This window comes from Oryza brachyantha, chromosome 9 (assembly GCF_000231095.2).
Source record: "Oryza brachyantha chromosome 9, ObraRS2, whole genome shotgun sequence".
NCBI classification, from domain to species: Eukaryota; Viridiplantae; Streptophyta; class Magnoliopsida; order Poales; family Poaceae; genus Oryza; species Oryza brachyantha.
The window spans coordinates 12890962-12918923 of record NC_023171.2 but is presented as its reverse complement, the minus strand read 5'-3'; the positions used below and the strand labels follow the sequence as shown (position 1 = coordinate 12918923).

At 40.3% G+C, this 27962-nt stretch overlaps 4 protein-coding genes and 2 non-coding genes across 8 annotated transcripts; 3 read left to right on the top strand and 3 right to left on the bottom strand.

The window, feature by feature from the left end:
• Positions 1-82: 82 nt before the first annotated feature.
• On the bottom strand, positions 83-3520 carry LOC102704083 (cilia- and flagella-associated protein 20). 2 transcript variants are annotated; one of them, XM_006660763.3, is made up of 6 exons: positions 3380-3520; positions 2809-2889; positions 2686-2717; positions 1855-2096; positions 956-1192; positions 83-862 (listed from the first exon to the last, which is right to left on the bottom strand). In XM_006660763.3, exons 2-6 carry the CDS (start codon positions 2859-2861, stop codon positions 854-856), a joined length of 573 nt encoding a protein of 190 aa, XP_006660826.1. In that variant the 5' UTR covers positions 2862-2889; positions 3380-3520; the 3' UTR covers positions 83-853. The 2 variants fall into 2 exon arrangements, with proteins under 2 accessions (XP_006660826.1, XP_006660827.1); XM_006660764.3 differs by lacking the exon at positions 3380-3520 and adding an exon at positions 3010-3367 and having other exon boundaries at positions 84-862.
• Positions 3521-3631: 111 nt separating this feature from the next.
• On the bottom strand, positions 3632-3705 carry TRNAV-AAC. The gene has a single exon. It is a non-coding gene; the product is annotated as a tRNA-Val (tRNA).
• A 3583-nt stretch (positions 3706-7288) lies between these two features.
• On the bottom strand, positions 7289-9830 carry LOC102703802 (cysteine-rich and transmembrane domain-containing protein WIH2-like). Its single transcript, XM_006660762.3, has 3 exons — positions 9676-9830; positions 9240-9513; positions 7289-7534 (listed from the first exon to the last, which is right to left on the bottom strand). Exons 1-3 carry the CDS (start codon positions 9722-9724, stop codon positions 7477-7479), a joined length of 381 nt encoding a protein of 126 aa, XP_006660825.1. The 5' UTR covers positions 9725-9830; the 3' UTR covers positions 7289-7476.
• Positions 9831-9980: 150 nt separating this feature from the next.
• TRNAN-GUU lies at positions 9981-10054 on the top strand. The gene has a single exon. It is a non-coding gene; the product is annotated as a tRNA-Asn (tRNA).
• A 6752-nt stretch (positions 10055-16806) lies between these two features.
• LOC102719327 (zinc finger protein CONSTANS-LIKE 14-like) lies at positions 16807-19627 on the top strand. Its single transcript, XM_040527367.1, has 4 exons — positions 16807-17639; positions 18076-18303; positions 18869-19107; positions 19221-19627. Exons 1-4 carry the CDS (start codon positions 16812-16814, stop codon positions 19342-19344), a joined length of 1419 nt encoding a protein of 472 aa, XP_040383301.1. The 5' UTR covers positions 16807-16811; the 3' UTR covers positions 19345-19627.
• A 2128-nt stretch (positions 19628-21755) lies between these two features.
• Positions 21756-27743, top strand: LOC102703517 (acyltransferase-like protein At1g54570, chloroplastic). Of its 2 annotated transcripts, XM_006660761.2 has the most exons (14): positions 21756-21864; positions 22902-22953; positions 23053-23108; positions 23361-23519; positions 23621-23725; positions 24423-24529; positions 24989-25110; positions 25401-25509; positions 25752-25882; positions 26029-26398; positions 26486-26599; positions 26877-26962; positions 27097-27206; positions 27387-27743. In XM_006660761.2, the coding sequence occupies exons 1-14, from the start codon at positions 21756-21758 to the stop codon at positions 27575-27577; spliced, it is 1821 nt and encodes a 606-aa protein (XP_006660824.2). In that variant the 3' UTR covers positions 27578-27743. The 2 variants fall into 2 exon arrangements, with proteins under 2 accessions (XP_006660824.2, XP_040383328.1); XM_040527394.1 differs by lacking the exons at positions 27097-27206; positions 27387-27743 and having other exon boundaries at positions 26863-26950.
• The last annotated feature ends 219 nt before the right edge of the window (positions 27744-27962 follow it).

Genomic DNA, 27962 nt, shown 5'->3' with positions numbered 1-27962 from the left:
ATTTAAATTAGAAACTTAGCCCCTTAAACAACTCAATCTAAACTTCATTCGTACGAAGATGTGAACTGTTCAAACAATCTAATTTCAATTAAAAGCAACCCAAGTGATATTCACAGCTACAGATATTTAATACTACGATGCCATTTATATAATATAGAACTCTTAGAAACTTCAGTTTCCATGACCATTTTGACGGCATCTGCTCTACTCCCACTGTCCCAAAGTGTTTCTGCATTCTTAGTATTTTCTTCATCAGCCGGCAAAACCTATTCGGCAATTTTGCCAGGCGAGAAGCTGTTGACAGCAGTGGAAAAAAATGGAGACAGAAAATTCCAGGCCAATGTTCATCGAGTCATGTGCACGGTACAATCCGGAAAAACCATTGCAACCATGTTGATCACTGATCAGGGATGTGCATGCATGCAAATGCATGGGCGCCGACGACGCGGAGAAGTCTGAAGTTTTTTAATGGCGACCGCGCCGGCCTGACATACAGCCATCCAGAACGAAGCCACAAGTGGTGGTCACATAACAATGGCAAAAAAAAGTGTGCGAATTGAATGGCCAAACAGCGGTAGGTGCTGGGTTTGCAACATGGAGTTGGACCATCAGGGTACAGTTGTAAGGGAGGATGCAACACCAGGTAACAGTGTATTAGATGAGGGTCAGTGGGTGCCCCGGCAACTCATTCAGACTACTACCACTCTGCTATCAAACAACCAGGTAGATCCTGAGGTTTCGTGCAGGCTTGGTGCGCTTTGCGTTAACCGTTGTCGCGAGGGCGCCGTGAAGCAATGCCTCCTGGGGCTCCTTTTGTGGTCAAGAGACATCTCCATGATTGCTCCGAAGTTTATTATGCTTTCTGAAGTTCAAACAAAAGGTTACAGCTTAGAACAGCTGGGTCAGAAACAAGCAAATGTTTCATAACAGAGTAGAGGCATCGTGGTGTTCTCACCTGAATGGGAAGGTAGAGCTTGAACTCAGGCGGCAGCTCCTCCTCTGAGTAGAGGCGGTCGGCGAAGTAAATTCTGCGAAGTCGGCAATTCGCATGAACCTGCACTCGGAGCGTCTCAACATAATTTGTGCCATAGGCTCTTTTTGTCAGATCAGATAGATTCAACTGAATGTTGTTCCAGCCATCTTCTAGCTTCAAAGGCATTGTGCATATGTATGGCTTCACTCTAGTGACAGACTGGAAAATAGTAAAGGTTACAAGTCAATACGCATTACATGCATAAATCCACTTAGTAATTAGGAGGCTTTTCAAATTCCAAGAAGCACAGAAATAAAACATACCATAAACTACCATAAAAATAAATCCATGTCAAACATTACGTATGTTATAGAACTTGAGGGGGACCTATAAAAATGGGAATTCAAACATAGTAACTTGTCTGCACAAATTACAACCACATCATAGGATGCTGTCAAAAACAGTACTGACATGCCACATGGTTCAAGAGACTTCTGTGCTGACTGCTGACTAGCTCAAGAAAGAGCCTGATATAATCTCAGTACAAGCCCGATAAATTCAAATCAGGAAGGTTACTTTTTCTTATTTCCGAGTAGTTAAGCAAACAACTCTTGTAAGACAAATGTCATTGCTCGAATGAACAGAGAAGTATAAAAGACATTAACTTCATCTTAACGAATATTGCAGGTAAAGTATCATTTTAGTCAACCTGTCTCACTATGCTCTTTTATATACTATGAAAATCTTAACAAAAACACTTTATATACAGTTTCAAGTTATGAACCAGAACAATATGATGAGAGTTTCGGTGAAGGAACAACAATCCACTCATAGATAAGAAAATACTACAGATAGAAAACTGAATTCCAGATTGTGCATACTTGATAATTTGACGCTCTAAATCGTCGGCGGACATTCTTATCGTCCAAAACTTGGATCTCAAATGTAAAGTACTTCTTAAGATTCTTCACAATTAAGGCGAGAAATGGAAGCTTAATTCCAAGAGTAGCAGCAGGATCAGCAGGGCAGGTAATGTAAGTTGACTGCACATTTGTTCCAATTATTTCAAGTACATTAGACTGGATATCTTCATCCTGAGGTCGTTTGATGTGCCCATTTACAACTGCATAATTGACAAGGCATTAAACAACTAAACATAGAATTCTCCAGTCTTCACTGAAAGGTAAATAACCAGATCAGTACGTTCAACAAACAAAATTATAGTAAGTTAGAATTAAGAATGCATATTTAATGGTAAATTTCCAGTGGCATGGGATACAGATCGAAGCACTAAGTTTAAGTTTACCGCTCTTACCTATTGTATCAATAACAACTACTACTAAAATTCCCATAGTTAGAAACCATATGAAGTTAAGTTATGCCTGTGAATGGTTTTTAAAAAACACATTTTTATCTTCTGAGAAACAAGTTTAAACTGCTCAACAAAAAGTTAAAAAAAATTGTAAGTCAGCTTCAATTAAGCAGTTAAACTGGCACTGTACAATACACTAACACATATTCAATGCATATATCACCCAAACTAAAAAGATAGGCAAGGGAATTGCCCATGTGCAGACCTAATTTGCCAGCAATCAGAAGCATATAGTACTGAACACATGATAGAAGTCCTGAACACATGATACAATGCTGTCTACAATATAGAATGAGTAAAACATAACTTAAGAAGATCCCAATAATAAACAACGACACACCTTCCTTATCCCATATCTGCAACGGCTTGGTGCTGACAAAATGACAACAGTGAAGCATGAGATATCCAAAGGTTCAGAAAATGCATGATACAAAATATGCGACTAGATCACCACACTACATACCCAAGGCTGTAAAGAATTGATAGAAACCCAGACTGAAATGTATTCTTGAACATTTTCCCAAATCTTCCAAGTCCAACTAAGCTGCAAGATATAAGAACTGAAATGAGACTACCTTCTTTATGCAATTCAAAGCTTGTGTGTATCATCTAGGGACTTAAGATGCATGAACCAGTTACATTCTGCTCATCCCCTAATACTTACTATTATCTTTCATTAATAGGCAGGCAAATCATTGCATCACATCCAAATTTCGAATTAGACAATGTCATCACATCCTACTTTTTCCATTCTCCCTGTAGTCCCCCATCTCGGTCCTCGTTAAGAAACATCATGGAAATCTAAAGTCAGAAAACAGGACCTAACCATCCCTGAACTGAGAAAAAAAAAACTACCCAAAAGCCCTTGTGCTGCTCAAAATCCCACGCAGAATAGTTAACCTAACCGAATCGGGGGAGAATTTTTTCTCTAAAACCCTCGATCCAGAGCTAGTTCGATGCTCACGGAGACATCGTTTTAATGCCAGGAGGAACTCGCCGTCCCGAGAAAGGGAAGGTGTGGTGGAGGAGGGTACCTCGCGAGCCAGGGGAGCCGACGAGCGAAGCGACAACGGGGGCGTGCTCTCCGGCCGGCGGCCGCGGCGACCGGTGGGGTTGGGGTTTCCAGCAGCGGCAGCGCAGGTCGCCTTGGCTTCGAGATGCTTCTCTTGTGAAACCAGCAATTTACGGGCCGAAAGTTAAAAAAAAAAGCCAGAAAAATGCACTCCAAATGGCCCGGCCCATTGAAAACAAAAAGAAATCTGGGCCAAAAACAAAAGAAATAAATATGGCTTCGCCCGGGTTCGAACCGGAGACCTTCAGTGTGTTAGACTGACGTGATAACCAACTACACCACGAAACCAATCTGTTTGTTGTTTTACTTTTCTTGAATTAATTGAATGGGTTTTGGCCAGTACCATGATGCTTTACTCCTGTCGGTTTAGCCCATTTTGCTCTTGCACAAATACATGATTTGGAATTGTCTAATCGGCTAGACTATAATATAACTGTATGTTAACCTTACTCGTGTGTGGTTTATCTTGATGAGTTAGTTCCTTAAGTAGATGTGTATTTCTATTTACCCCTTAGGCCTCGTTTGGCAGCATAAAGAAAAAAACCCTGGGAAATTTCCCCCCGAGGGAATTTTTGGGGTGACATGTGCTCCCCTCCACTTTCCCATGGGATCCTTTTCCTTTGAGGAAATTTGCCCAGCTGTTGTTTGGAAACAAAAGGAAGATATCCCCAGGAACATGAAAAGGAATTTTAAAAAGTTAAAAACATCGACTTTCACATGAGTGAACTGAATAATGATACGTTAGTGAAAAAATACAAAAAAAAATGCCCACTTTCACATGATAGATTGGTCCATTTATACGCTATATGAAACCATTCAATAATAACATGGGATTATTGTTCTGTTTATATCCCCAATATTTAACAAAAAATGAACTAAAAACAAAAGAGGACGAGGAAGGAAGGTAAGTTTTTTAATATTAGCAACAGCATTAGATCAACAACATGCCTCTTAAATCTTAATGATGATAATCTGAACAGCATCAGATCAACAACAACATCAAATCAGATCAGCAACGGCATCAGATCAGCAACAACATCAAATCAGATCAGCAACAGCATCAGATCAGCAACAACATCAGAACAGCACTACTCTGTTCAAAAATAATGATGATAATCTGTATAGCTCCATGCCTAGACTTAGATCTATGCAGTATTAAAAAGAACAGTCTTTACTGATATCCTTAGAACACACCATGGACAGGAAATATATTAAAATGAAGAGTTACTGGTGAGAATTGAAGACACTAACAAAAACATTGAGCATCTTCAGAACACCATAATCAAGTTTGTACCTCCACTAATGCTTTTTGGATACTTTATTACTCTAGACAATACAAATTCATATATTCTTTCAAGCACAGCCAGCTTATGATGTTTGATTTTGGTATTTAATATTATCAATTGTTCATCCTCTCCAGAGACTTAGGCCGCGTTCGGTAGCCCCATAGTTTAACTTATCTTTCTCGTTTTCCGTGCGCACACTTCCCGAATTACTAAACGGTGTACTTTTTGCAAAAAAAATCTATAGAAAAGTTGTTTTAAAAAATCATATTAATCTATTTTATATTTTTTTAATAATTAATGTATTAATCTATTACTACGTTTTCCGTGCCAGGGATAAGTTAACTTATACCCCTATGCCGAACACGGCCTTAGCAGTTCAATTCTGTTACTCTGAAATCATCTTGGACTATTACTTGAAGATTCAAGAGCATAATGTTGCTGCAACCTGCAGGTGGTGATTATATTTCTTTCTTTAGCCCTAGCTGATGTCTAATAACTAGTTTTTAGATTTTTGCAAGAATACCAAATCAAGAACTGAAATCAGTAAGTCACCATTTAATCAATCAGAATAAGCAGGGGCAGAGCAATACAAAATATTAATCGTTTTAGTTCTGAATTATACAGAAGATAGAACACCTGGAATAACCTCTGGATTTCCTAAACAAACAAATCCTACAGACTAAACCCTACCAAAAAACATCTAATTTTCTGAAGAAAAGTAGCATTAACCATCAATGCTGAACCAATCAAAGCAGGATGCACAACAACATATAAACGGGGAGATTTGCAAAAATAGGTCTCAAACGGGAGAGAAGAGAAAAAAGAAATGGAGAACAGACCTCTCCTGGCCGGCGGTGTCCCAGATCTGGGCCTTGACGAACTCGACGCCGCTGGGGGACGTGCGCTCTCGGGAGGCAGTGAGAGGAAATTTCCCCATGGATCCTAGGCGGAATGGGCTGAGAAATCCTCACCTTGTGGGCTTCCAAATGGGCAGAAAATTTGGCCCGTGAAATTTTCTCCCGTGAGCCTTTTTCGGGGGAATGGGCCGGGATCCCACCGGGCTGCCAAATGAGGCCTTAGTGTTTATTGGGTTGCTCTCGTTTGTCTTTTTCTATCCATGGGGTCTTGTATTTATACACACTTGTTTTGAGTACGACTAAGAAGACAATTCGCGCCCTTCTTTATCTCTAAAGATGGGATGTCCTAACCATCCAACAGCTATTCCATCCCCATTGTCCATTGAGCCTGCTCTGAATAATCCCCCCTTTGCCGGATTATTACCAATATAATCATAAAAGGCTAATTTTTCGGGAATTTTAGACCAAGCTTCTGATAAACTGAGATTTTCGGCTAACCCATCACTAACTCTTCGATATATTTCTTGCTGAAAGTATCCCTGATCCCACTGATAACGAGTAGGCCCAAACAATTCGATTGGTGTAGTTGCTGACCCATACCACATAGTTCCGGCAACTACGAAAGCTGCAAAAAAAACAGCAGCGATACTACTGGAAAGTACAGTTTCGATAAGAACCGAGTAGAACTTTTTATTTGTATCCTTATTGGTAATTTTTCGTTGTATGTCCAGGATTCTTCTATCCATATATATGTATAGGTCTTCTTTCCATATAAGATTGGGTATACAGTACTCCTGCTGAGGTAATTAAGGATCATCCCATATCCGTAATAGTGACTAAATGAAATACGACTTCATACTAAGTCTTTTATCTGTTCAAAATGAAATGCCATTTCGTACTAAATTTTAGTGATGAATTTGTATATGTAATTAGCTCAATTGCTTCGAATCCTAGATTGGAGACGGCTGTTCACATTTACGACATAACCATAGATAACAAGATACTATTTGTGGTGCCAAACCACAGGATATGGCAGCGAGCCCAGGGTTAGTGTTTGGCTTCTTAGGGGAAAAAAAAAAAGCTAAACAACATATTTGTAAACTTTACGAGTAAAAAATTTATATAAGTGTTCTTATTAAGCTAAAAAAACAAGACTAGAAAATAAACTACGATAAAAAACTTTAAAATTAACTCTAAATTTAAAATTTAAAATTTAAATTTTGACTTATAAGCAATCAGAAAAAAAAAGTGTCAGTGCTTGAAGGTAATCGTAGGGGTGTGTGCGTCTGCATGTATAAAGATGAGTGTACGTTTGTATTGTGTTTCAAGAAAAATGAAATGCCACTTCGTACTAAATTTTGCGCAAAGAAAACTCATCAGCAAATCACCTTCGTTGCTGATGATCCTTCCTACAGAACAAATCCACCACTATTGTGTTATAAAAATTATTTCTACCTCTAAATTATTATCAGGAAATCACCTGCAGTTTGCCATGACCATCCGTGATCATAATCACTGGGTGATCTCGATTCTACGATAGCAGAAAATTGCAGATGTATCACCATCCCAAAATCCTTAGCGACAAACTCTACCAAGTCCACCACTGAGAACAGCATAGCATGTTCAGATAGCTTATGTTTTTTTTTTTTTACTTTTTTTTTTTTGGGGGGGGGGGGGGGGGGATAATATGTTCTTGGAGGCATGGACAGACAGAACAAGTCAGACAAGAGACTCTGAAATAAAGTCAACATCTTTCATATTTGAGCGGGGCATATACAGATAACAAATCCACTTATTGACAAATAGTAACAAGATGCACTACGTTATGTCCATCAATCACAGAAAGTAAAATGCACAATTTAAAGTTTCCCATTCAAGAATAGTCCATAACAACGAGCTTCGAGGCATTCAGTCCATCAGCAGCAGCAGCAGCAACACTCCTCCAGCACGCAGCAGCAGCAAAGAATGGCCAGCCTGCAAAATGAGATGACCAGAGATTAATCAATTTTAAGCCAGGAACACTACTCAGAGCAGCCTTCTCAATATGAAATGTCTCACTATAATCCTTCATTCCTTCTGTTAAAACCCTTACAAAATTTTAAACCAGTTGTGCAACATTTATCAGACATAAAGTCATAAACAAGTGTTAAGTTAGAAGAAAAAAAACTAAACAGGTATATCAAAAAAAGAGCTGTATAGCTGTACTTACAAATGACATCTTTTGGTGTGCAGAAGTGACTGGTACAAGATTAATACTCCCTCCAGGTTTTTTATTTAACGTCATTGACTTTTGGATCTACGTATTTGACGTCGTTGATTTTTTTATCTATGTTGGACAGTTTGTCATATTCAAAGTTTTTTTTTGCAAATATGCAAAATTGTAAGTCATTCTTAGAGCTCTTTTAGTAATAAATCAAATCATAATAAAATAATTAATAATTGTATAAAATTTTGAATAGACGAATGGTCAAACATAGATTTAAAAGTCAACAACATCAAATAAAAAACGGAGGGAGCACTCGCTAATTGTATGTTTCATGTATACATTTCTTCCTGTAACCATAAACAATCTCATTCACTACTCAAGAGAGCAGTGGCAGAGCCTTTTTCAGGCCAAACTCTAGCTCCCCTATTTTGTGAAAAGTTGATAAAGAAGTTTTTTCTCTCTTCTCAATGAATCATTATAAATACTAATTGTCACTCACTTCTCAAGTTATCTAAGCATGTTTATTAGATTGCCCTTTTCAAAAACTCTCAAGCTCCACCACTGCAACAGAGGACAAGAAGAAGAGTTATCCTATTCAGCACAGGAAGTCAGTGGTTTTCCTATGGTGGATTTTGGAAGTTGGGTTTTATCTAGTTGGAGGGGTAGATGAAAAAATATCCCCTTTTAAAAAAGAAGAGATAGACATAGAAGAAAAAATAAATCAGCTTCATGAGATTGTCACTGTCCAAGGTCAAACTATTGCCCGCATCAGAGAAGAGTATGTATTACTTCATAGGATATACCAAGAAGTACTTCAGACCATACTAGGTAGTGATCCACTCAGCTCAGCATTCATATACATATATATATATATACACATATATTATGAGCAGCAATATAACTCCAGTACTCAAGAAAGCCATTTATTAATCTTGTGACCCTGCCCATGGTCCCATATACTAAACATCGTTTTGGCCTATCATTATCAAATTATCAATGCACAGTACAGCTGAGCTACCACAACTTTATTTATATTGCACAGGTCTTCATTGAGAAATTTTAATTGATTCTGGTGTTTAAAGTTATTAACCTTTAGTGCTCCAAAAAAGCACAAGCAATATATGATTCTATGCTAAGATGTTATTGTTTGGAGATTTTCCATGGTCGTCAAGGAGGTACCAGCAGAAACCATAAAATCACTCTTATCATTAGTTTTTTTTACCATCACACATAATACTATTCATAATCAGATAGCTGAACTAGTCTATGTTTTATCTTTGTTCCAGATGCAATTTACCTTTTGAGAATTAGTTTTTTTGGTCTATGAAACAAATTACCAAAGACAGCAACATATACTGAACTGAACTCTGATAGTAGTTCACCGAACATCCATGATTAACAATGCATACGATCACTGAAAGAATTCACCCAAAATTGACCGGCACGAAAAGAACAAAAATAAATTTGCATTACCATCCTCTGAGGAAGCCAAGGCAGCAGTCACCATCGTCGTGGTGGCCATGGTGGTGGTGATGGTCCTCGTGGTGGTGATGGTCCTCATGGTGGTGGTGGTGGTGGTGGCCATGGTGGTGGGGATCATGCGACGGCGGGTAGTAGTACGGCGGCTGCCGCCCCTCGCTGAAGTAGCCCTGGTACCCCGGAGGAGGCTGGCTCGGCGGCGGGTAGTACTGCGGCGGAGGGTACGGCCCGCCGGCGGACGGAGGCGGCGGGTACGGCTGCGAGTACCCTGCATCCACAGAAACAACCCAAAAAATCCATCACCGAGTCAGGCGCCACGAACTCGGCCGGTCAGAGATTCAGAATCCAGGCACGCATCCGAATCGATCCAGAATGGGAATCCTGAAACGGGTGGATGGATCAGGAGGGAGGGAGGGATGGGGGATTTTGCCTGGAGGAGGGTAGCCGTCCTGAGGCGGCGGCACTTTTTGGTAGCTCATCGTCGCTTCTCCTCCTCCTCCTCCTCCTCCTCGTCGCCGGCAACGGTTGCTTACTCCGATCTCTCCTCCTCTCCTCTCTATTCCGGCGTGGACTGCGGGGATTCGTATCCGTAGTGGTGTACGACGACGACGACGCGATGTCAACGAGTATTGGATAGTGGGTTGGGCCGGAATAGTAGAGAAGGCTCACGTAACGGCCCAAAAATAAGGGTTTATATCCAGGATAAAAAATGTATCTGGCTTACTAAAATCAAAAGCTGGAATAGCTCAGTTGGTTAGAGCGTGTGGCTGTTAACCACAAGGTCGGAGGTTCAAGCCCTCCTTCTAGCGGTCTAATTTTTTATATTTTTGTTTCATTTCTTCATTCTGAATTTGAACTTTTATTTATTTATTTTTTTGTTTCCTTCGTTAATTTTGATTTTGATTTTTATATTTTTTTTCCTTGTTTCATTACTCCTTCTAGCGGTCTAATTTTTTCTATTTTTGTTTCATTTCTTCATTCTGAATTTGAACTTTTATTTATTTTTTGTTTCCTTCCTTAATTTTGATTTTGATTTTTATATTTTTTTTCCTCGTTTCATTACTTCATTCTTCTGAATTTAATTTTTAATTATTTTGTTTCCTTCATTCTGAATTAAAATTGATAAGATAGATTGTAGTTTAAATTCAAATACATTTTTTGTTTCGATCATTCATTCATTCTGAAATTTAAATTGATAGATTGTAGTTTAAATTCAAACGTGGTGCCCTTGAAGTTCCATTCATTACTTCATTCTTCTGAATTTGAACTTTTATTTATTTTTTGTTTCCTTCCTTAATTTTGATTTTGATTTTTATATTTTTTCTCGTTTCATTACTTCATTCTTCTGAATTTAATTTTTAATTATTTTGTTTCCTTCATTCTGAATTTAAATTGATAAGATAGATTGTAGTTTAAATTCAAATGCATTTTTTTTGTTTCGATCATTCATTCGTTCTGGAATTTAAATTGATAGATTGTAGTTTAAATTCAAACGTGGTGCCCTTGAAGTTCCATTGTTTCGTTACGTTTATTCCTTCATTCTGTAATTTAAACTGATAGATTGTATTTAAATTCAAATTCGTTTTTTATCTGCATCGTGATGCTCTTGAAGTTCCTATTGAATGATATTTTTTTTTGTTTGCGTTCATTCTGGAGTTTAAATTCAAATCTGTTGTTATCTGTATCGCAAGAAACTTTAAATGAATTGTGATGCTTGAAGTCTCAATTCGACACTTCTTGTCTGCAGTGCTTGTATTTTTATCAGCAGTATTTTATCTGTGTTCCATTTTTTAGTTTAAATTCAAATATTTCTCTCCAATGTGTCACGATGGTTGAAGATCTTTTTTTGAATTCAACACCTTTTATCTGTAGCGCTTGAATTTTAATTCAAAGCTTTTTTATCTACATTATGTTGCTTGAAATTTAATTCAAATATTTCTTGTCAGCATATTTTTATGTGTGTTTTTTAGCGATGGTGGGGCGGTGGAATTTAAAAAAAAAACTTTTTGATAAATAAATTTATTTCTAGACCTTCAAGAAAAATATTTTTACCTTAGAAACCTTTTGGTCACGCCACCCATACTGGTATGGCAAGACAAACAGGCTTGCTACGTCAGTAACACAAGCATAACAAGACAACATTGTCATGCCAATGTCGGTAGCATGGTAGGTCTGTCGTGCTAACCAACTTGTGTGACAGCGGTGTCTTTTCACATCACCAATATTAACATGGCCAAAATATTTATATGATAAAAAAATTTCTTTAAGGTTTAGTAATAAAATTATTTATTAAAAAAGTTTAAAAAATAAAAAAGAGGGGTTTGGGGGAGGGGGGGGGATTAGTTTCTCTACAATAATGAGTGGACTTCCTTTTGATGCATATTTATGTATTGAAGTGTAAATATACAGACACGAAAAATTTAGTAAGCTTACCCAAAAAAAGGTACCCCCGAACCATAAAATCACTAGTAATCATAAACATAATCCCATGATGTTAGCTGTGATACTGATATGCGACACTTCGCCCCTGAATAATTCAAGGGCTGTATCCATGTAAACTATGAGATAATTTCTATACTTATGCGTGCCATTGCTTCAATCATACAAAGATGAAAGATGAATCATGCATATGGCTGCTGCTGCTAGGCTGCAATGCAATTATGCAATGCCTATACTTGTAGTAGAAAGGATAAGAGCCGCCAAGACTAGCCAAGGAGACTGCCTGTAAGATCTCCTGCAGAGCAAGGCGACCAAGCATTAGTGGCTCAGTCATTAGAGCAGTTTATGCTAAGCTCTACACCTCTCTCTAAGAGGCCACAGGCAAGTCATCCTTGGCTATCTCGACAGACTCTCATCACACCATGATTCCATCTCTCTCTCTAGATCTCTTATTTTGAGCTTGGTTTTTGTATGCAAAACACTCCAAGTTCAAGGTCAATTTATAGAGACAGAAGCCACAGGAGCTATCTCGACGGAGAAGGGACACAAGCAGCATCGAATATTTCGATCCGCTCTTCAAGTTCAATAGTATAGCCAACTATTAACTCTAATTTATCTATAGTTAATCTAATAGTCAATTCATATAATAGTTACCTACAAAACATTAATACATGGTCTCACATGTCATATACACGTGGTGTCTTAGAGCCCGTGCTGTAGCTAGCTACAAATTAGTAGCTCACTATCTTCTCTCTTATCTCTTTAAAATATATTTATAGCTAGCTTATAGTCTACTGTTGTACCTGCTCTCAGCAGGATTGGATTCGGTTCAAGCCCCAAAGGCGCCTGCCTTGCCTTATCATTCTTGCCTGTATTGGAAATCGGGAATATATGCATGTTCAGTGCTTATCCTGGCAAGGATCACCCGTTGACATTGCAAGAAAAGAACAGGAAGTTTGCATTTTTTTTTCGCGATGAATGTTCAAGATAGATTGACACTGAAAAGGCCTTTTCAAGATCTGAAGAAGATCAGGCTGACATATTCGTAAAAAGGAGTGGTTATGTTTGTTCTTTGACAGATTCTCTAAACTGGTGGCCTAAACATGCATGCAGAGGATGAATAATTATGTGCATTCGATTGAGATCTAATGGCTGTGTTCAAGTGATGCAGAAATTGAAACAGTAGTAGAAATTTGCAGAAAACACTGAAGTCTGAAGGTACAGTAGTTTAGCTGCTGCGTCTTGCAGTAAATTGCTGCTTCAGAGTTCAGACACAAAATACTGCGGTGATTTCTGCTGTAATGCAGAGTAAAGGTATTGTGAGATCTCTCATATATAGTTTGATTCTGTTGCACATATGCTAGCTGACCAGCTCATACAGTGTTGAATGGTACGTGTAAATTATGCCCTTTTTTTTCACAGATGCAAATTATGATCGCTATTTCCATGAGAAATATACAAACAATACGTTTACATGCAGTGTGGTTGTGAATGCTGAGCTGTGAGTTGTGTTAACGAGCTATTTATTGTGTTGCAGTAGATGTTTAGTCACTGTTACATCTATCAACTTCGTTCAGGGAAAGAAAACTACTGAACCGGTTAATTCGTTTCAGTGAATCGCTGATTGTGAGGTCAGTGTTTGTGTTTCCAACTCAGCTGCTCATGTGTTCCACTGCTGAATATTTGGTCTGTACTGTTGTCCATTTTGATTCATGATATTTGAAAGGTGCCGTTAAAATTACAATTCCAGGCCTGCCGAAAATTTGATGAGGTTCAACAGCTTTAGACATTTTCAAATTATAAACCAACGGTACACATAGATAAGTACGTGTGTATAGGAAAAATCCTTTATATCTTGTTGACCAAGGTAGTATATAGTGTTAAAAACTTCTATAACAACTTATAGTTGTGTTTTAGGTTTGTCCTAATTCAAGCTTCTTCAACTTTGTCCGATTTTGTGAAAAAAACATAGGAACATAATTCACTAAATCTATAATTGAATGTTTTTATAGTATATTTCTTTTGTGTTGAAAATGTTGCTATATTTTTCTACGACTCCGGCTGAACTCAAAGAAGTTTAACTTATGAAAAATAGAAAAAAAAATCACATAATATGGACAAAGGGAGAGACTGAAACTGCAGCAAATCGGTATCTATATTCAGAGAAGATAATCTCAGGATGAGCGAGACATCTCTGATCTCTTTCGGTGGCTTCACATGACAGTAATTGCAGTTCCATCAGACGAGAGACAAAGGACTACAAATTTTCAAAATTTGATACACTTAAATTGCCCCTTGATGAACATAGGGATTAACAGTGTGACAACTGACAAAGCAGAGAGAGCAACACACATTCTCAGTCTTTTTTTAGATAAAATACACATTCACATTCTCAGTCTATCTCTCGTGCACCCTCCTAGCCACAACCCACAGGCTAGCAGTCTCCATCTACCAGATGGTCGATCAGCTTTGTACTTGCATCAGTAGTGCAGAGCTGCATGGCATGCAAGAATGCATATCTAGCTTGGTTGGTATATATGTTCAGTTCATCTTTGTTCATAAAATACACCCTGGCAAGTTCACAGGCACCTTGCACTGCCACAGTGCCACTGTCTTGAATCAGCTTGATCTTGCCTTGCTTGGTTCGCCGAGCAGAAACTGATCCTCTTAGCTACAGAAACGACATGTCTTCCTGAACAGCCTCCCTGCACACACCAAGTGAAGAGTGAAGCACAGGGTAGTAAAGAAACCAAGCAAATGCAGCAGAGCGTGTGTGTGTATTGTATCTGAATCAAACACTAGATTGTAAAGCATGTCGCAAGCGATCGTTGATCTTCCTTTCACAGTTTCACTAATTAGTTCTGTGCATTCTCTGTCAGACTGGACTGATGAAAGCTCTATGAAACTAGGATATATGTCTGATCAAGATTAAGAAGAGATGAGCCTGGCATGAAGGACAAGAGCCGCCCAGGTTAGCCAAGGAGACTGCCTGTGAGATCACATTCAGAAGAAGCAGAAAATGCATCTCTCTCTGAAGCCTCCTCCTGCAGGAGGCCACAGGCAAGTCATCCTTGGCTACCAGATGCGACCTCTCATCGCCATGCGAGGCCTCTCTTCTTCTTCTTCCCCTACTGCCTCAGCTGTTTTCCTAATTTGGGCTGGCTGGCTGGCTGCTGGTATCCACCTCTTCCGGCGTCCCATTTATACGCTGCAAAAGTTGATAACTGAAAGTGACTGATGCAGAAATGAAGTGACCACCGATCGATATGCCATTCTGCCAGCCAATGAATCGAGCATTTGAGCCCATGCGGTCTCTTTCTTTCCATTATCGGAAAGTGCGCAGGATATGTTCTTCGCTATCTTTGCCGCCATTTCGTGTGGCTCGTCACATGCTACTTGTCCCTTTTTTATTCGATGTCATTATTTTGGGTATATATTTGATCATTGTCTTATTAAAAAATTATATAGTTATTAATTATTTTATTATGGTTAATTTATTATTAAAGAAACATTAGGAATAAATTATAATATTGTACAAAAAAATTAAATAAGACAAACGATTAAACACATATAAATAAATAAATATATATATATATATATATATATATATATATATATATATAGCAGCGAAGCCAAATAAAAAAATACCGATGAAACAGTAAAACTGGATGATTTGATATTATTTTTTTGTCAATTTAATTATATTGACACTTATGATTATGACATATAAAACCATCTAAGTTAGTGATAATGAACGTGCTAAGCTACCTCCAACTCTGTGTCATCACCCCCACCCGTTGATTCTACCCGTCGCTGGATGCATCTTCGTTTTTTTAAGAACGTCTTTCTTCGTTTCCTTTTGAATTTCCATAGGTTGAATTTGCATGATTATGAAGTGATTCCTGTCATTTTTTAAAAAAAGAAAAACACTACTTGGTGACTTTTAAAAAAATAAAAGATCAACTTAGAGAAAACACTGCAAATTATTGCCAGAATGAAATTTTGTTCTCTGCGAAAACAAGAACAAAAATCCATAAATAAGATTTGCCTATATTTTTTATATTTTTACATAAGTTTTTCTTAAAAAAATATTTCATCAGCTGAAGTGTGGATGTCAGCAATGACCTCAATTTCTCGTGCCTTAAGTCAAGCCCATAAATCCATAATTGATTGCCGTTGGCCCGTCGTTGACACGGCTAGATCTGCTGTTCAATCATTGGAATCTTTTTTTCCCTTTTTCCAAAGCATTTCTGGCGCACTTTCTTATTCTCTCCGTTTTGAAAAGAAAGAAGGAAGAAAATTAAAATTTCTCAGAGTTGCTCACGTTGTAAGGTTTCTGGCGTTTATGTGTTATTATGATGCCGGGTACACATGCACACATGTATTCCTCCATTTTATATTACATGATTTTATTTAAGTTTGACTGAATTTACTTCTATAATATTTAATATAAATGGAACATTATATAAATTTGGTTAAACTAACAAGGTTTATTTTTTTTCAAAAATTTAAAAAGTCTTATAATCTAAAATGGGCAGGACATATAAATGTCTGTGCTGTTATGTGGTTCGCATAAATGGAAATATATACTATACATGGCCATTTTTTCTTTCCTTCTTTCTTTCTTTCTTTCTTTTTTTTTTTTTGAAAGAAGGCTCTTCAGTCTTCATTGGCTTGTCTGTGTTGGGCTGGAAGTAATCGTGGAGCCCACGAGTCCGGCCCTCTCAGCTGGGCTCTGTCTGGGAAGCCCAAAACTAATATGGGCCTCCATATATCCGGCCCAATTGATTCGTGGGGCCCACAGACAGAGCCAGTCGAAAAGCGCGAGATATTTTGCGCCACGGCCGGGGCGGCGTGGGCGCGTGGCACCAGCCGGAGCGCGCCACGCCGCCCGCGTGCTCCACGCGCTCGCTTAAACAAAAACCGAAAGCCGCCACCGGCACCGGCACCACCTACCGCGCCGGCGCTCGCCTCGCCTCCATTCGGTGCGGCGGCGGCCATCGCCATCACCAGATCGTGCTCCGCCTGCTGCACTGCCGGCGCGAGTTTGTTTGGAGTGGACGTGGCGCGTGCGCCTTGCTCGCCGGCCGGAGTGGGTGGGGGAAGGGGGGGGGGGGGGGGGCGGGCATGACGTGGCGGTGCGACTACTGCGGGGAGGCGGCGGCGGCGCTGCACTGCAAGGCGGACGACGCGAGGCTGTGCGTCGCCTGCGACCGCCACGTGCACGGGGCCAACGCGCTCTCGCGGCGGCACGTGCGGGCGGCGCTCTGCGCCGGGTGCGACGCGCGCCCCGCGGCGGTGCGTGTCCATGCCGGCGCTGGAGGAGGAGGAGGCGGCGGCGGCGGGGAGGCAAGGTTCCTCTGCGCAGGGTGCGTCGACGGCGGCGACGGCTGCGCGTCCGGTGCGGAAACAGGGGTGCCCGTGGAGGGGTTCTCCGGGTGCCCGGCGGCCGCCGAGCTCGCCGCGTCGTGGGGGCTCGACCTCCCCGGCGGTGGCGGCCGCGGCGGGAGGGCCGAGACGGACTACGACGTCGAGGATCCCTTCTTCTCTGAGGCCGACTACACAACGCTGGCGGCGGACCACGTGCTGCGGGACCTATACGTGCCCTGCGACCCACCGGAGGTCGCTGCCGGCGGACGGCCGCTCAAAGGGGACTCGCTCTGCCACCAGCTCTCGGAGATGGCACGGCGCGAGGTAGAGTCCGCGCCACCGCGGCCGGCGCAGGCGCACTCGAGGTCGACCTCTCCACCCGCTCGCCGGAGCTCTGCCGTTCCAAGCAGCCACTTACCACAGAACGCCGCGGTGGCGGCGCCGCCGCAAAGGGCCACATTGCCATACATGTCCATGCCGGTGATGAATCCGGCGGCCTGCGCCGATCTCGGCAACGGCGAACACTTCACCGACGACAACGAACTCGTCTGGCAGCGCACCGCGCCCTCCGATCCGCCCTGTCAGGTACCTCTGCTTCATGAAACATTTTGCTTCCATTATGACAAATGATCGTTTGGTCTCATGCTCTCGTTGTTTAGGCCAAAAAGCTGTGTTTTGTATGCACTAAGCTAGTATTTGTTTTTTTGAAAGGAAATTTTTTTTTTGAAAGGAAGTAAGCTAGTATTTGTTGGTAGTGAATTTCCACATCTTGTAGCCAAAATAAAAATTATCGTTCCTAGCATCGGAGGATGAACTGTATCTTGATATGGCAGCAAAATACTGAATTTGCATTTTCTATGTGGGATATTTTTTTAGGCTAGTTGACTATATTAATTGAATGCATAAATTACAGTTACGAGAAAGCTGCATCTTGTTGTGTTAATCGCTATGCTCTTATTTTCATGGGAAAAAGAATAGTTACTCAATTTTTTGAGACCGGAGTTTTTTATTGGTATGACAGATATGGGATTTTAATCTGGGAAAATCAAGGGACCATGATGAGCATTCTGCACTTGAAATTCAATTTGGCTCGAAAGACGGAGGCTTTACGATCAAAAGTTATAATGACATGATTGAGGAAGTTTCCTCGAGCTCAAGAAAAGCTCTTGAATATATTTATGACTCGACATACTCTTATGCTGCTGAAGATGTTGTGTCGGCCAATATCTACCAGCTGACTCCCAAACAGGTAATCTATGTTTCCCTCTTTCTGCTATTCACATATATGAAATATCTGTATATTCTTAGGCTTATGTTATTTTGTAATATTGATGAACTCCAAAATCATACTGAACTATGAGCGAAGCACTGTATGTTCAGGGATGTATCAATATCCCATTCATGTACAGTGATCTTGATCTTAGATTTATATATGTACCTTTCTCTGTCTGATTATATATAGGTGCGTTCACTGATGTTGATGCAGAGTCCATGATTGTTCAGGCTTTTTTGTCAATCAACCTTATCTTCTAAAGAATTGATATTGACAGAGTAGACCATGTGCACTGATCTGACTTAAGATATTAGCTGGATTCTGTTACCATTATGGGCCACCATGCACAGACGCATCCTATCCTTTGCTCTTGGTTCGCCTCAAGTTCTTGAATGAGACACTGACAGCCAACTTAATCATGAAAAGTTAACACTGTGGAGAAACCCATTGATTGATGCTGCTGCTGTAGCAGTAAGCAGACACTGGCGATGTGTTTTGATTAACTCAAGTCGTTGTTCTTGTACACGCCTTCCAATTTCAGCTGAGCACTGACACCTCCAGCAACAAGCGACAGAAGAACGACGCACACGCCGTGGCAACTGATGGACCTCTGAGCTCTTCTCCTGAAGCTGCTGCAGCTCTTGCCAGGGAAAACCCTTCCAGCGATCAAGCTGCAGCTGGCGCTGAGAGGCCTTCACTGAAGACGACGGACAGCCAGACGATCGCCATGAACAGGGACAACGCGATGCAACGGTACAGGGAGAAGAAGAAGTCTCGCAGGCATGATTTGATTTTTTTTTTCTTCAGACTCTTGACTGAACATATGCATGGTTTCGATGAAAGGTCGTCTCCCTTTCTCGCTGTCTCTCCATGACATCGTGATGATGATGCAGGTACGAGAAGCACATCCGGTACGAGTCGAGGAAGATGAGGGCCGACACGAGGGCGCGGGTGAAGGGGCGCTTCGTCAAGTCCACCGACATCCTCGTCGGCGACGGTGGCGGCGACGGCGGTTGAATTGCCTGAATGTCCGTGCAGCAACTGCGTGCAATACACAGCTCAGCTTCAGTGGCGGCGAGGTGATGGCTGGGAGATGCAGCGTCTCAGGCTGCAGTCAGGGCTTGGATCACTTGTGATTGTGAATAGCTGAAACTGAAGCCTATGTACTCCCTCTGTCTCGAAATGCAATCATTTTCGGAATTGTAATCCTCTGGCATAATATAAGTATTTTTTAGCAATATTTATATTATTATTTATTTCATTAATCACTTCTCATTTAAACTTTTTCTATTTTATCCTTACATACTCTCTCTCACCCTGTTCAGTAAGGTGTGTTTTTCTTCTTCTCAATCATTGCTAAACAATTTAAAAATATTTATATTTTAGAACAGAGTTTCAGTGGCTATAGCCCGGACATACCCATGAGACTTTTCTATTTCAGCCCCTGCTCTCGCTTATCTATATATAGTTCAGATCTTAAGTTAATTATTTTTACACTTTTATCCAAAACTCTGCGCTAGCACCTCAACGAAAGAAAATACAAGGGTCCAAAGTACTTTCCCCTTCCCAATATAGGTGATTACAACTGGCGGCCTTGATCCTTGCTCACCTTGTGAGTGAGTCGTCTCTTCTACTGTCTCTTCCTCAAAACTCGAATACTAGAGAAGTAGCTAATATCTTAATTAAATACGTAGAAATGAGGCTTTAAACTCAAGCTACTAGCCCTTCCTCGGACCGCTTCTCTTTCCTTGGACCATTTAGAACGGGCCGCACCTCGGCCGTGGCAATCCATTCCTTCCGGGTCAATCATAACGGGCCTCACGTAGAAAGGCAATACATGCAGTTCCGGCCCACCCAGAACGTGGGGTGCTGTTCCGGCCCAACCAACCAGAACGGGCCTCATGTACGTAGCAATCCCGCTTCGGCCCAACTAGATCTCCAGCCTGGTCGCTCGGTCAACTCAATCGGACGGCTGGAAATAGCGCGAGCAGATAGTAGGGCCCACCTGTCGGTCTCTTCACGTGAATTTTCTGGCGGAGCCTTTTGACTGTCCAAGTGTCCATGGCGATTGCGAAGTTAGTTCAGACATCAGACTACCTATCGCAGTCACAAGTTGTTTCTGACGTCCCTATCTTTGTGTCCTAGCAAACCTGAAGTATACTCACTTAGTTACAATTATTTTTTCTAAAAAAATATGAATACGGTTTACGGTCTATTTGTATATGGGAAATAAGTTCTGAAAAATTTTATACATGTTCTTAGTATCTAAAAGTAAATTTAAAAAATAAACTATGATAAAAAAATTCTAAAATTAATACTAAAATTAAAGTTAAAAATTTAAATTCTAACTTATAAGAATAAGAAGAACGAAAAAACGATGCTGGTATACGTCTTTAGAAATTGATTCTTTTTTTTATACGGTGAGCATATCTGCACAAAACAAGTTGGGAGCAGAAGGCGCCAATTCATCAGTCAGGTCAGTCCACGTGCCATACCAAGAATTAACAAAAGCTTCATTACTTCACACAATCGGCAACTGCTTAATTACCTTAGTAGAACATCTCTCTTATGTTGACCCTGCCGCCTACGTCCAAAATAAAATTCCATTTATATGAGGTTGCGATTGCGTCCACCCTGCAAACAGTGATTTGCATCTCCGGCGTCTCCGAGAAAGATTATAAATTTGTATTTACGACAAATAAATTAGATAGAAAATCAGATCACATACCACTCACTTTTGTGGAGAGCAAACACTATGTTTGATACGATTTCAATACATGCAGACAGTTCTCTCCTAACACGGACTATTCAAATGTTCTAAGTCGGTCTTTCCATATACTTACTTTCTTATGCATCGATTAATTTATCGTTATATGACTCTATCACTGGTGTATGCTCATTACCGTATATATACTCAAATACTATGTTTTTTTTCTAATCCAATAAATCAGATCTACTTATTCTACTGCACCAAGTACTGGTAAGAATATTTATTTATTAATAGTATATTCTAAATGAATGCTCGAATTTTTCTACCGACGACGATAATACTGATACTAAAATTATTAGTGTGCTGTCAGTGCACTAAGCCGTTTTGCTCTTCTCTAATCTTTTCTCCACCCACACGGCGCGACACATACGAACGTGCACGCGCGCGGTGTCATTAAGACCAGAGCGCCGTCGCGGCGGCGTCACCTCGAGCCAGCAGCTGCGTGTCCACCGGGCCAGCGCCACCCATGCCGGCGACGGTGGCGGCAGCGCCGCGGCCCATCCCGCCCGGCCTGCCGCGGTGGGGCGCGTCCGCGTCCAGGTCCGGCAGCAGCAGCAGGGGAGGCGGAGCGGCGTGGACGCCGGCGTCGTCGTCGCGTGGCGGGACCCCCGTGGCGGCGAGGAGAGGGGTGAGGGAGTACGTGGAGGCGGCGCGGGAGATGGTGCGGCGGCCGGACGGCGGGCCGGCGAGGTGGTTCTCGCCGCTGGAGTGCGGCGGCGACGATGGACGGCGCCTGCCCGGCGCTCCCACGATGCTCTACTTGCCCGGTATGAGCGTCCCTCTCTCAAAAAAAAAAGAGAGAAAATTACGTCAAAAAAAGGGGAAAAAAATCTTTTTTTAAAAAAAATATTGTGATGTCCTTGGTCCAAATGAGAGCTGTCTGCATGTTCTCTCTTTTTCTGTGTTGTGTCTATAAAAGAAAGAAAACTTGTGTTTGAATATTGTTTGTGGGAAACTCTGACAAATCATGATATTGAACAGTGCCAAGTGGGTTTATTAAACAGTACCTTTTATGGTTTGATTTTTGGCACCATTAACCATGACTAGCTTTGTACTAAAGTGTTGTAGAATGTAGAGTAGGCCTGAAACCGGCACCAACCACCTTGGCAAATTGACATTAGTTAAGTTCATCAAGAACAGTGCGTCACCACTATTTTAGACAGCACGTTGGCGATTTGCTGACTCACCTGACCTATACAGCTGAAACCATACACAAATTTGACAAGCTGAACCATAAACAAACACAAATTTCTAATCGGTCGCTTGAAGATCTATACAGCTGAAACCATAAACAAGAAAATAAGTTTTCTAAGTTTTGACAAGCCACTACAGTACTTGTACTGGATCACTATTAGCATGGGAAATGAACACATGATTACTTAAGTATTAGCTATTATAAACTTGAAAACTTTAATTTATTTATTTTTAAGAGAAAATTCTATATAGAAAATTTCCACTGCATTCAATAATTTCGAAAATATGCTCACGCTAAACGAGGAAATGCCTCCCTCCAATAAACCGAAAATAACAGTGGTGGTCGATGGTCATTGGAGGTGGCTGGATTAGATGGATATGGACCGATAATCAGAGGCTTGCTGTTGACATGCATGCAAAGCCTGGATTCAGGCTTAGGATCGTCACTGGTTTAGAGATTTGGCTGTTGTCATGCAAAGTTCCAAACTTTTGTATCATGAGCTGAATTGTCAGGACATATAGTCGTAGTTTTAAAAACTTTAGGTTTCAGCCACTTGAGAGAAGAGCAAGAATGAAAATGAGTAATTGGTCTTAGTCGTTGGTCTTGCAGGAATTGATGGAGTTGGTTTAGGACTGATCCGGCACCATGAGAGATTAGCAAAGTAAGGGCAATTTTATGCATAATGTATGGCTATTTTATATTCAGTCCGACTAATACTTAATTCGGGGCTTCAAAACTGATACTTAATTCTGTTTTGTAGGATGTTCGATATGTGGTGCTTACATATACCTGTTGAAGATCGTACGTCCTTTGAAGGTACATTTTATTTAAATGTACTTTTCAGAACGAAGCAGTGTTGTGTTCATGTTCATGCCTTCCTAATGTTCTTACTGGTAATTCAAGAATGGAGGAAAATGTTCATTTGGTTGTAATTTAGGTAGTAATCTTAACAATCTTGAACTTACAGTAATTCCCTGTAAGAATATGATGTGTCAGAAGCAAAATTTTTCAGTTCATTATAATTTGGGCCTAACTTGTAAAAACTCTGAAACTGTACTGATGAACCAGGACTGGTTGAGTATGTGGAGAGGGCAGTGAAATCAGAGGGCCAGAGAGCAAGAGAGAAACCAGTCTATCTTGTTGGAGAATCTGTTGGAGCATGCATTGCTCTTGCTGTGGCAGCGCGAAATCCAGATATCGATTTGGTATTGATCCTAGTCAACCCAGGTCTTGCTGCCATTAGCCAAAGTTTTCTTCTGTCTTGCTCTCTCTCTTTTTTTTCAGTGAACAAATGTTTACTAATTCATCTTCTGTATGGTTTCGTTCAGGAACATCTTTCCAGAAGTCCCAGCTGCAGTCTCTCTCAGCCTTCTTGGATTTGGTCCCTGAACCATTCCATTTAACCACACCGCAGATGCTGAATTTCCTGACAGGTTTGATTCACTTATCTATGGGGATATTTATGACGATGGATAGATTATTTGATTTTACTCAGCTGGTGAAGAAATAACATTTCATGTTTAGCTCACTTTTCTTCACTTTGAACCTTTATAGAATTAACAAGTAAACTCATTTGACATAAAAGTAGTTATTATCTACTACCCTCATTTTTACATATGACGTTGTAAACTTTTGGATATGATGTTTGACAATTCATTTTATTCAAAAGTTTAGTACAAATATGTAAAAATACAAGTCATACTTAAAATAACTTTAATAATACAACGTGTCGCAAAAAATAAATGGTACTTACATAGTACTCTTAGTGGTTTTCTAAAGTAGGATTAATGGTCAAATACCATGTCCAAAACTCAACAATATCATATATTTAAAAACGGAGTTACTCCCTACAATTCCATAATTATTGTCATGATGAAAAAAGTGTAATCAAACTTTAAAACTTTGACTATTAATAACTTTTAAAATTTATAGTTTAAAATTACTATGACAACATGCATAAATGAGTTATACAGTGTACTTTAATAAAAATAAATATATATTTATTTATCGTATATACATTAATAGAAAATTATGATCAAAATAGATTTAGAAGATCATGTCATTGTTCAAAACGATAAGAATTATCAAGAATGACAGGGAGCAGTACTCATCGCAGTTCATTGTGTTCAGGCAACTTTATGAAGATGCCATCGACTATTGTTGGGCGTGGTTTTTCCTTTCAAGAAGCTGGCCAAGCATTATCAGAGATAACCACTAGTCTACTGCCTTCTCTTACGGTGAGACTCGAGGCAATAAACCATTATCTTCAATTTCTTTGGTCAGTTTCATAATATCTGAATCTTAATTTTTTTTAGAATTAATATTATTTTAATAAAAAATCACAAAAATGGAGGTCATCCGGGAAAAATCGCAAATTTAGGGATCTATCGGACGGTGGACGTTCGATTGGGGCCTATCGAACGGAGGGAGTTCAACAGGGCCCACCAACTGTTCGACTGCTAAGCCAGCCGGGCCTATCAAACTGCAACGCTGGCGATCTAGTCCAATCTCCTACCCAGTCGATTGCTGGCCGTTCGATAGGAGTCCTATTGAACTATAGCAATTCAACAGGACCCTAAATTTATAATTTTTCATAGATGTCCTTTAATTTTGCGATTTTTCATTAAAATAATGTTAATTCTCCAAAAAATTCTTTGAATCTCAATATTAATTTGCATGTCCTTGTGTTTTTGCAGTCTTTGCCTGATGTTTTCCCAAAGGAATCTATTGTTTGGAAGTTGAAAATGCTGAGAACAGCGTCATCATTCGCCAATTCCCGTTTGCATGCAGTAAAAGCGCAGACGTTGGTGCTTGCTAGGTCTGGAATAATTATCTGCAAATGTAGATAAGAGGAGCTGGTCAAACCTCAGTGCAGGGTGGCCCAGATAAGAAAACAATCACGTAAAAAAAAAAAAAGAGGAGCTGTACCAACAACATTTCAGAGCTTATCTCCTTCACCTGATAATATCATGTCACTGCAATTAGCGCTATGCACACTGCTCCTGATCCCGTCTTTCCATGGACTATATGATACTCGAGTGTATAGATATTGAAACTTGTGGTCCTTCGGACTGGATGTGAAGATTTTGTTTCTTTTTTGTTTTCCAGTTGGAATGATGAACTGCTGCCAAGCCGAGAAGAAGCTGAAAGGCTGCGTGACACTTTGGAGAAATGTAGGATCCGTAATTTCAAAGACAACGGTCACAAAATATTGCTGGTATGGGAACTCATGTTTCTCTTCTAGTGTATCATCAAGGAGTCCTAGAAAATGTAATCATGTGAAGATCTCACAGGTCCAAGGCAGAGAATGAGAGAAAGTGTGTTTTTCTTGTCCTGCACTTTGAACACATTTCATGGTCTAAATTACTCAGATCACAATTTCATCTTTACATTCCTAAGGGCTATGTATGGGACTATGGCCATGTTAAGTCTACTTTACCTCTTGACAATATTGGACAGGAAGCTGAATTCGATCTGGCAACAGCCATCAAGGGAGCTGGGTACTATCGCCGCTCCTTGCAGACCGACTTTGTTTCGGACTATCTGCCACTGACCCCTGATGAGTTTCAGAAGGCTACTGATCACATCAGGTACCATTGCTCTAACAACTTGAAGCTTAATGAATTCAGGGTCCATGCAATTCACCTTTACAAGGAGCCAATTTCCTACTGTTGGAGTAACCAACAAGTTGTCACATGAGTCTAAACTTCTGGTACTGAATTTCTGAAACTTTCAGGATGTTGCAGTATATAGCAAACCCAGTGATGCTATCAACACTGCCTGATGGAAAGATAGTGAGGGGTTTGTCAGGCCTACCCAAGCAGGGTCCTGCTGTGCTTGTTGGGTACCACATGCTGATGGGGTTTGAGCTTGGACCTCTGGTGACTGGAGTGCTGAGCAGCACTGGAATCCATATCAGAGGCTTGGCTCATCCCTTCATGTTTGACAAGAACAAGGAGAACATGATGCCGGATCCATCCTACTACGACATGCATCGGATCATGGGCGCTGTGCCCGTCACCGCAGCCAATTTTTACAAGCTTCTTGCAGAGGAGAACTTCGTATTGCTGTACCCGGGAGGCGCACGAGAAGCGCTTCATAGAAAGGTAGCAACAATTTGGCAGATAAGAGACTGGAATAATGAAATCAACCTGGTAGAGCATGTACTGACTTGAGCTCTGGTTGCTTTTCAGGGAGAGGAATATAAGTTGTTTTGGCCGGAGCAGTCTGAATTTGTGAGGATGGCATCAAGGTTTGGAGCAACAATAATACCATTTGGAGTAGTTGGAGAGGATGATATATGTGATGTGAGTGCATTAATATTAGTTAGTACTCCTACTACTTAAATTATTAGTGAGCACTAAACTTCTTTTCTGTCTACTTGTTTGATATAATAAAAACAAGTATACTTTACACTATCAGATATATATTTTAACTGTTAAGAAAATCACTAGGATTGATAAGATTTGGCAGGAAATTTTCCATTGCACAGGAATTTAGTTCATCGGTGTTTAGATGGTAGTTAATACCTTTTGCACTGATTTCTGGTTATTCACCTGGCTAATGATAGATGTACTACCCCAGATGTTGTTAGACTATGATGATCTTATGAAGATTCCATTCTATGACATCCTTGACAATATGCTAAATGGAGATGGTGTGAAGCTAAGGTATGTGCCCATACGGCCACCCAGACACAAAAGTCAAAAAGAGTTTGGATTTAATTTTAGTGGGAGTTTTATGATGTCTCCAAAATTATTTGTAAAAGAATGCTCTGATCTCAATTTACCTCTTGGTTTCATAGGACCAATTCAACCGGAGAGTTAAAAGATCAAGCAATCCATCCAGTTGTGGTTGCCCCAAAGATACCAGGGAGGTTTTACTTCATCTTTGGGAAGCCTATTGAAACAAGAGGTATATCTGTGAAGAACTACACAATTATCTTTTATTAATATACTTATGGCAGTGTCTCAATGTCTCAAGACAAAACTTCTAAACATATTTATTCTTTTTTGGCAATCTGAAGATAAATCAGAATAACGACACTGGTGCAGATGTGTTTCTGAGACCTACTTTTTTTTCTCGTTTCCATAGGGAGAGAGAAGGAACTAAGAGACAAAGAGAACGCCCAACAACTATATCTGAATGTTAAGTCTGAAGTAGAGAGCTGCATGAAGTATCTACAGGACAAAAGAGAGAAAGACCCTTACAGGAGTATAGTGCCCAGGCTTCTCTATCAGATGGTTCACGGTGTTGATGCAGAAGTTCCCACATTTGAACCCTGAAAACTGATATGTTCTCTTGCAGAATTAGATAGGAGTAGATTTGAATCAATTGTTTATATTGTTCCATGCATTTTTGTTTCACATAGGTATCTGTTTGTTCTCAACAATTCGGTTTGTCAATTTGACGGCAATATTCAGACCATAGAGGTCAATAAAATTCAGTTTAGTACTGTCAAAATGCGAGAATCAGTACAGTAGCTGAAGCACCTAAACCTTGTATGCTGGAGTACCACAATCTTTTTTTTTCCCGTTTTGTGACCATAGATTTGCTGAAATTTAGCAATGCATTTGGGAGTTGGAATGGTAATTTGCTGGGAAAAAAAATTATACACTCATCACAGAGATGACAACATCACCAAGTTATATGGCAAAAACATCGTTAGGA

Bases quoted from the DNA above. Each gene is read 5' to 3' on its own strand.
- LOC102719327 (XM_040527367.1), top strand. From the start codon at position 16,812: ATGACGTGGCGGTGCGACTACTGCGGGGAGGCGGCGGCGGCGCTGCAC. The intron at 18,304-18,868 runs GTAATCTATGTT...TTCCAATTTCAG, and splicing joins ACCAGCTGACTCCCAAACAG to CTGAGCACTGACACCTCCAG. The intron at 19,108-19,220 runs GCATGATTTGAT...ATGATGATGCAG, and splicing joins GAGAAGAAGAAGTCTCGCAG to GTACGAGAAGCACATCCGGT.
- LOC102703802 (XM_006660762.3), bottom strand. From the start codon at position 9,724: ATGAGCTACCAAAAAGTGCCGCCGCCTCAGGACGGCTACCCTCCTCCA. The intron at 9,514-9,675 runs GCAAAATCCCCC...CTGTGGATGCAG, and splicing joins GGACGGCTACCCTCCTCCAG to GGTACTCGCAGCCGTACCCG. The intron at 7,535-9,239 runs GTAATGCAAATT...CTCATTTTGCAG, and splicing joins CTTGGCTTCCTCAGAGGATG to GCTGGCCATTCTTTGCTGCT.
- LOC102703517 (XM_006660761.2), top strand. From the start codon at position 21,756: ATGGTGCGGCGGCCGGACGGCGGGCCGGCGAGGTGGTTCTCGCCGCTG. The intron at 23,109-23,360 runs GTACATTTTATT...CTGATGAACCAG, and splicing joins AGATCGTACGTCCTTTGAAG to GACTGGTTGAGTATGTGGAG. The intron at 26,600-26,876 runs GTGAGTGCATTA...GTACTACCCCAG, and splicing joins GAGAGGATGATATATGTGAT to ATGTTGTTAGACTATGATGA.
- LOC102704083 (XM_006660763.3), bottom strand. From the start codon at position 2,861: ATGTTCAAGAATACATTTCAGTCTGGGTTTCTATCAATTCTTTACAGC. The intron at 2,718-2,808 runs GTATGTAGTGTG...TCATTTTGTCAG, and splicing joins TCAATTCTTTACAGCCTTGG to CACCAAGCCGTTGCAGATAT. The intron at 2,097-2,685 runs GTGTGTCGTTGT...TCAATTATGCAG, and splicing joins GCAGATATGGGATAAGGAAG to TTGTAAATGGGCACATCAAA.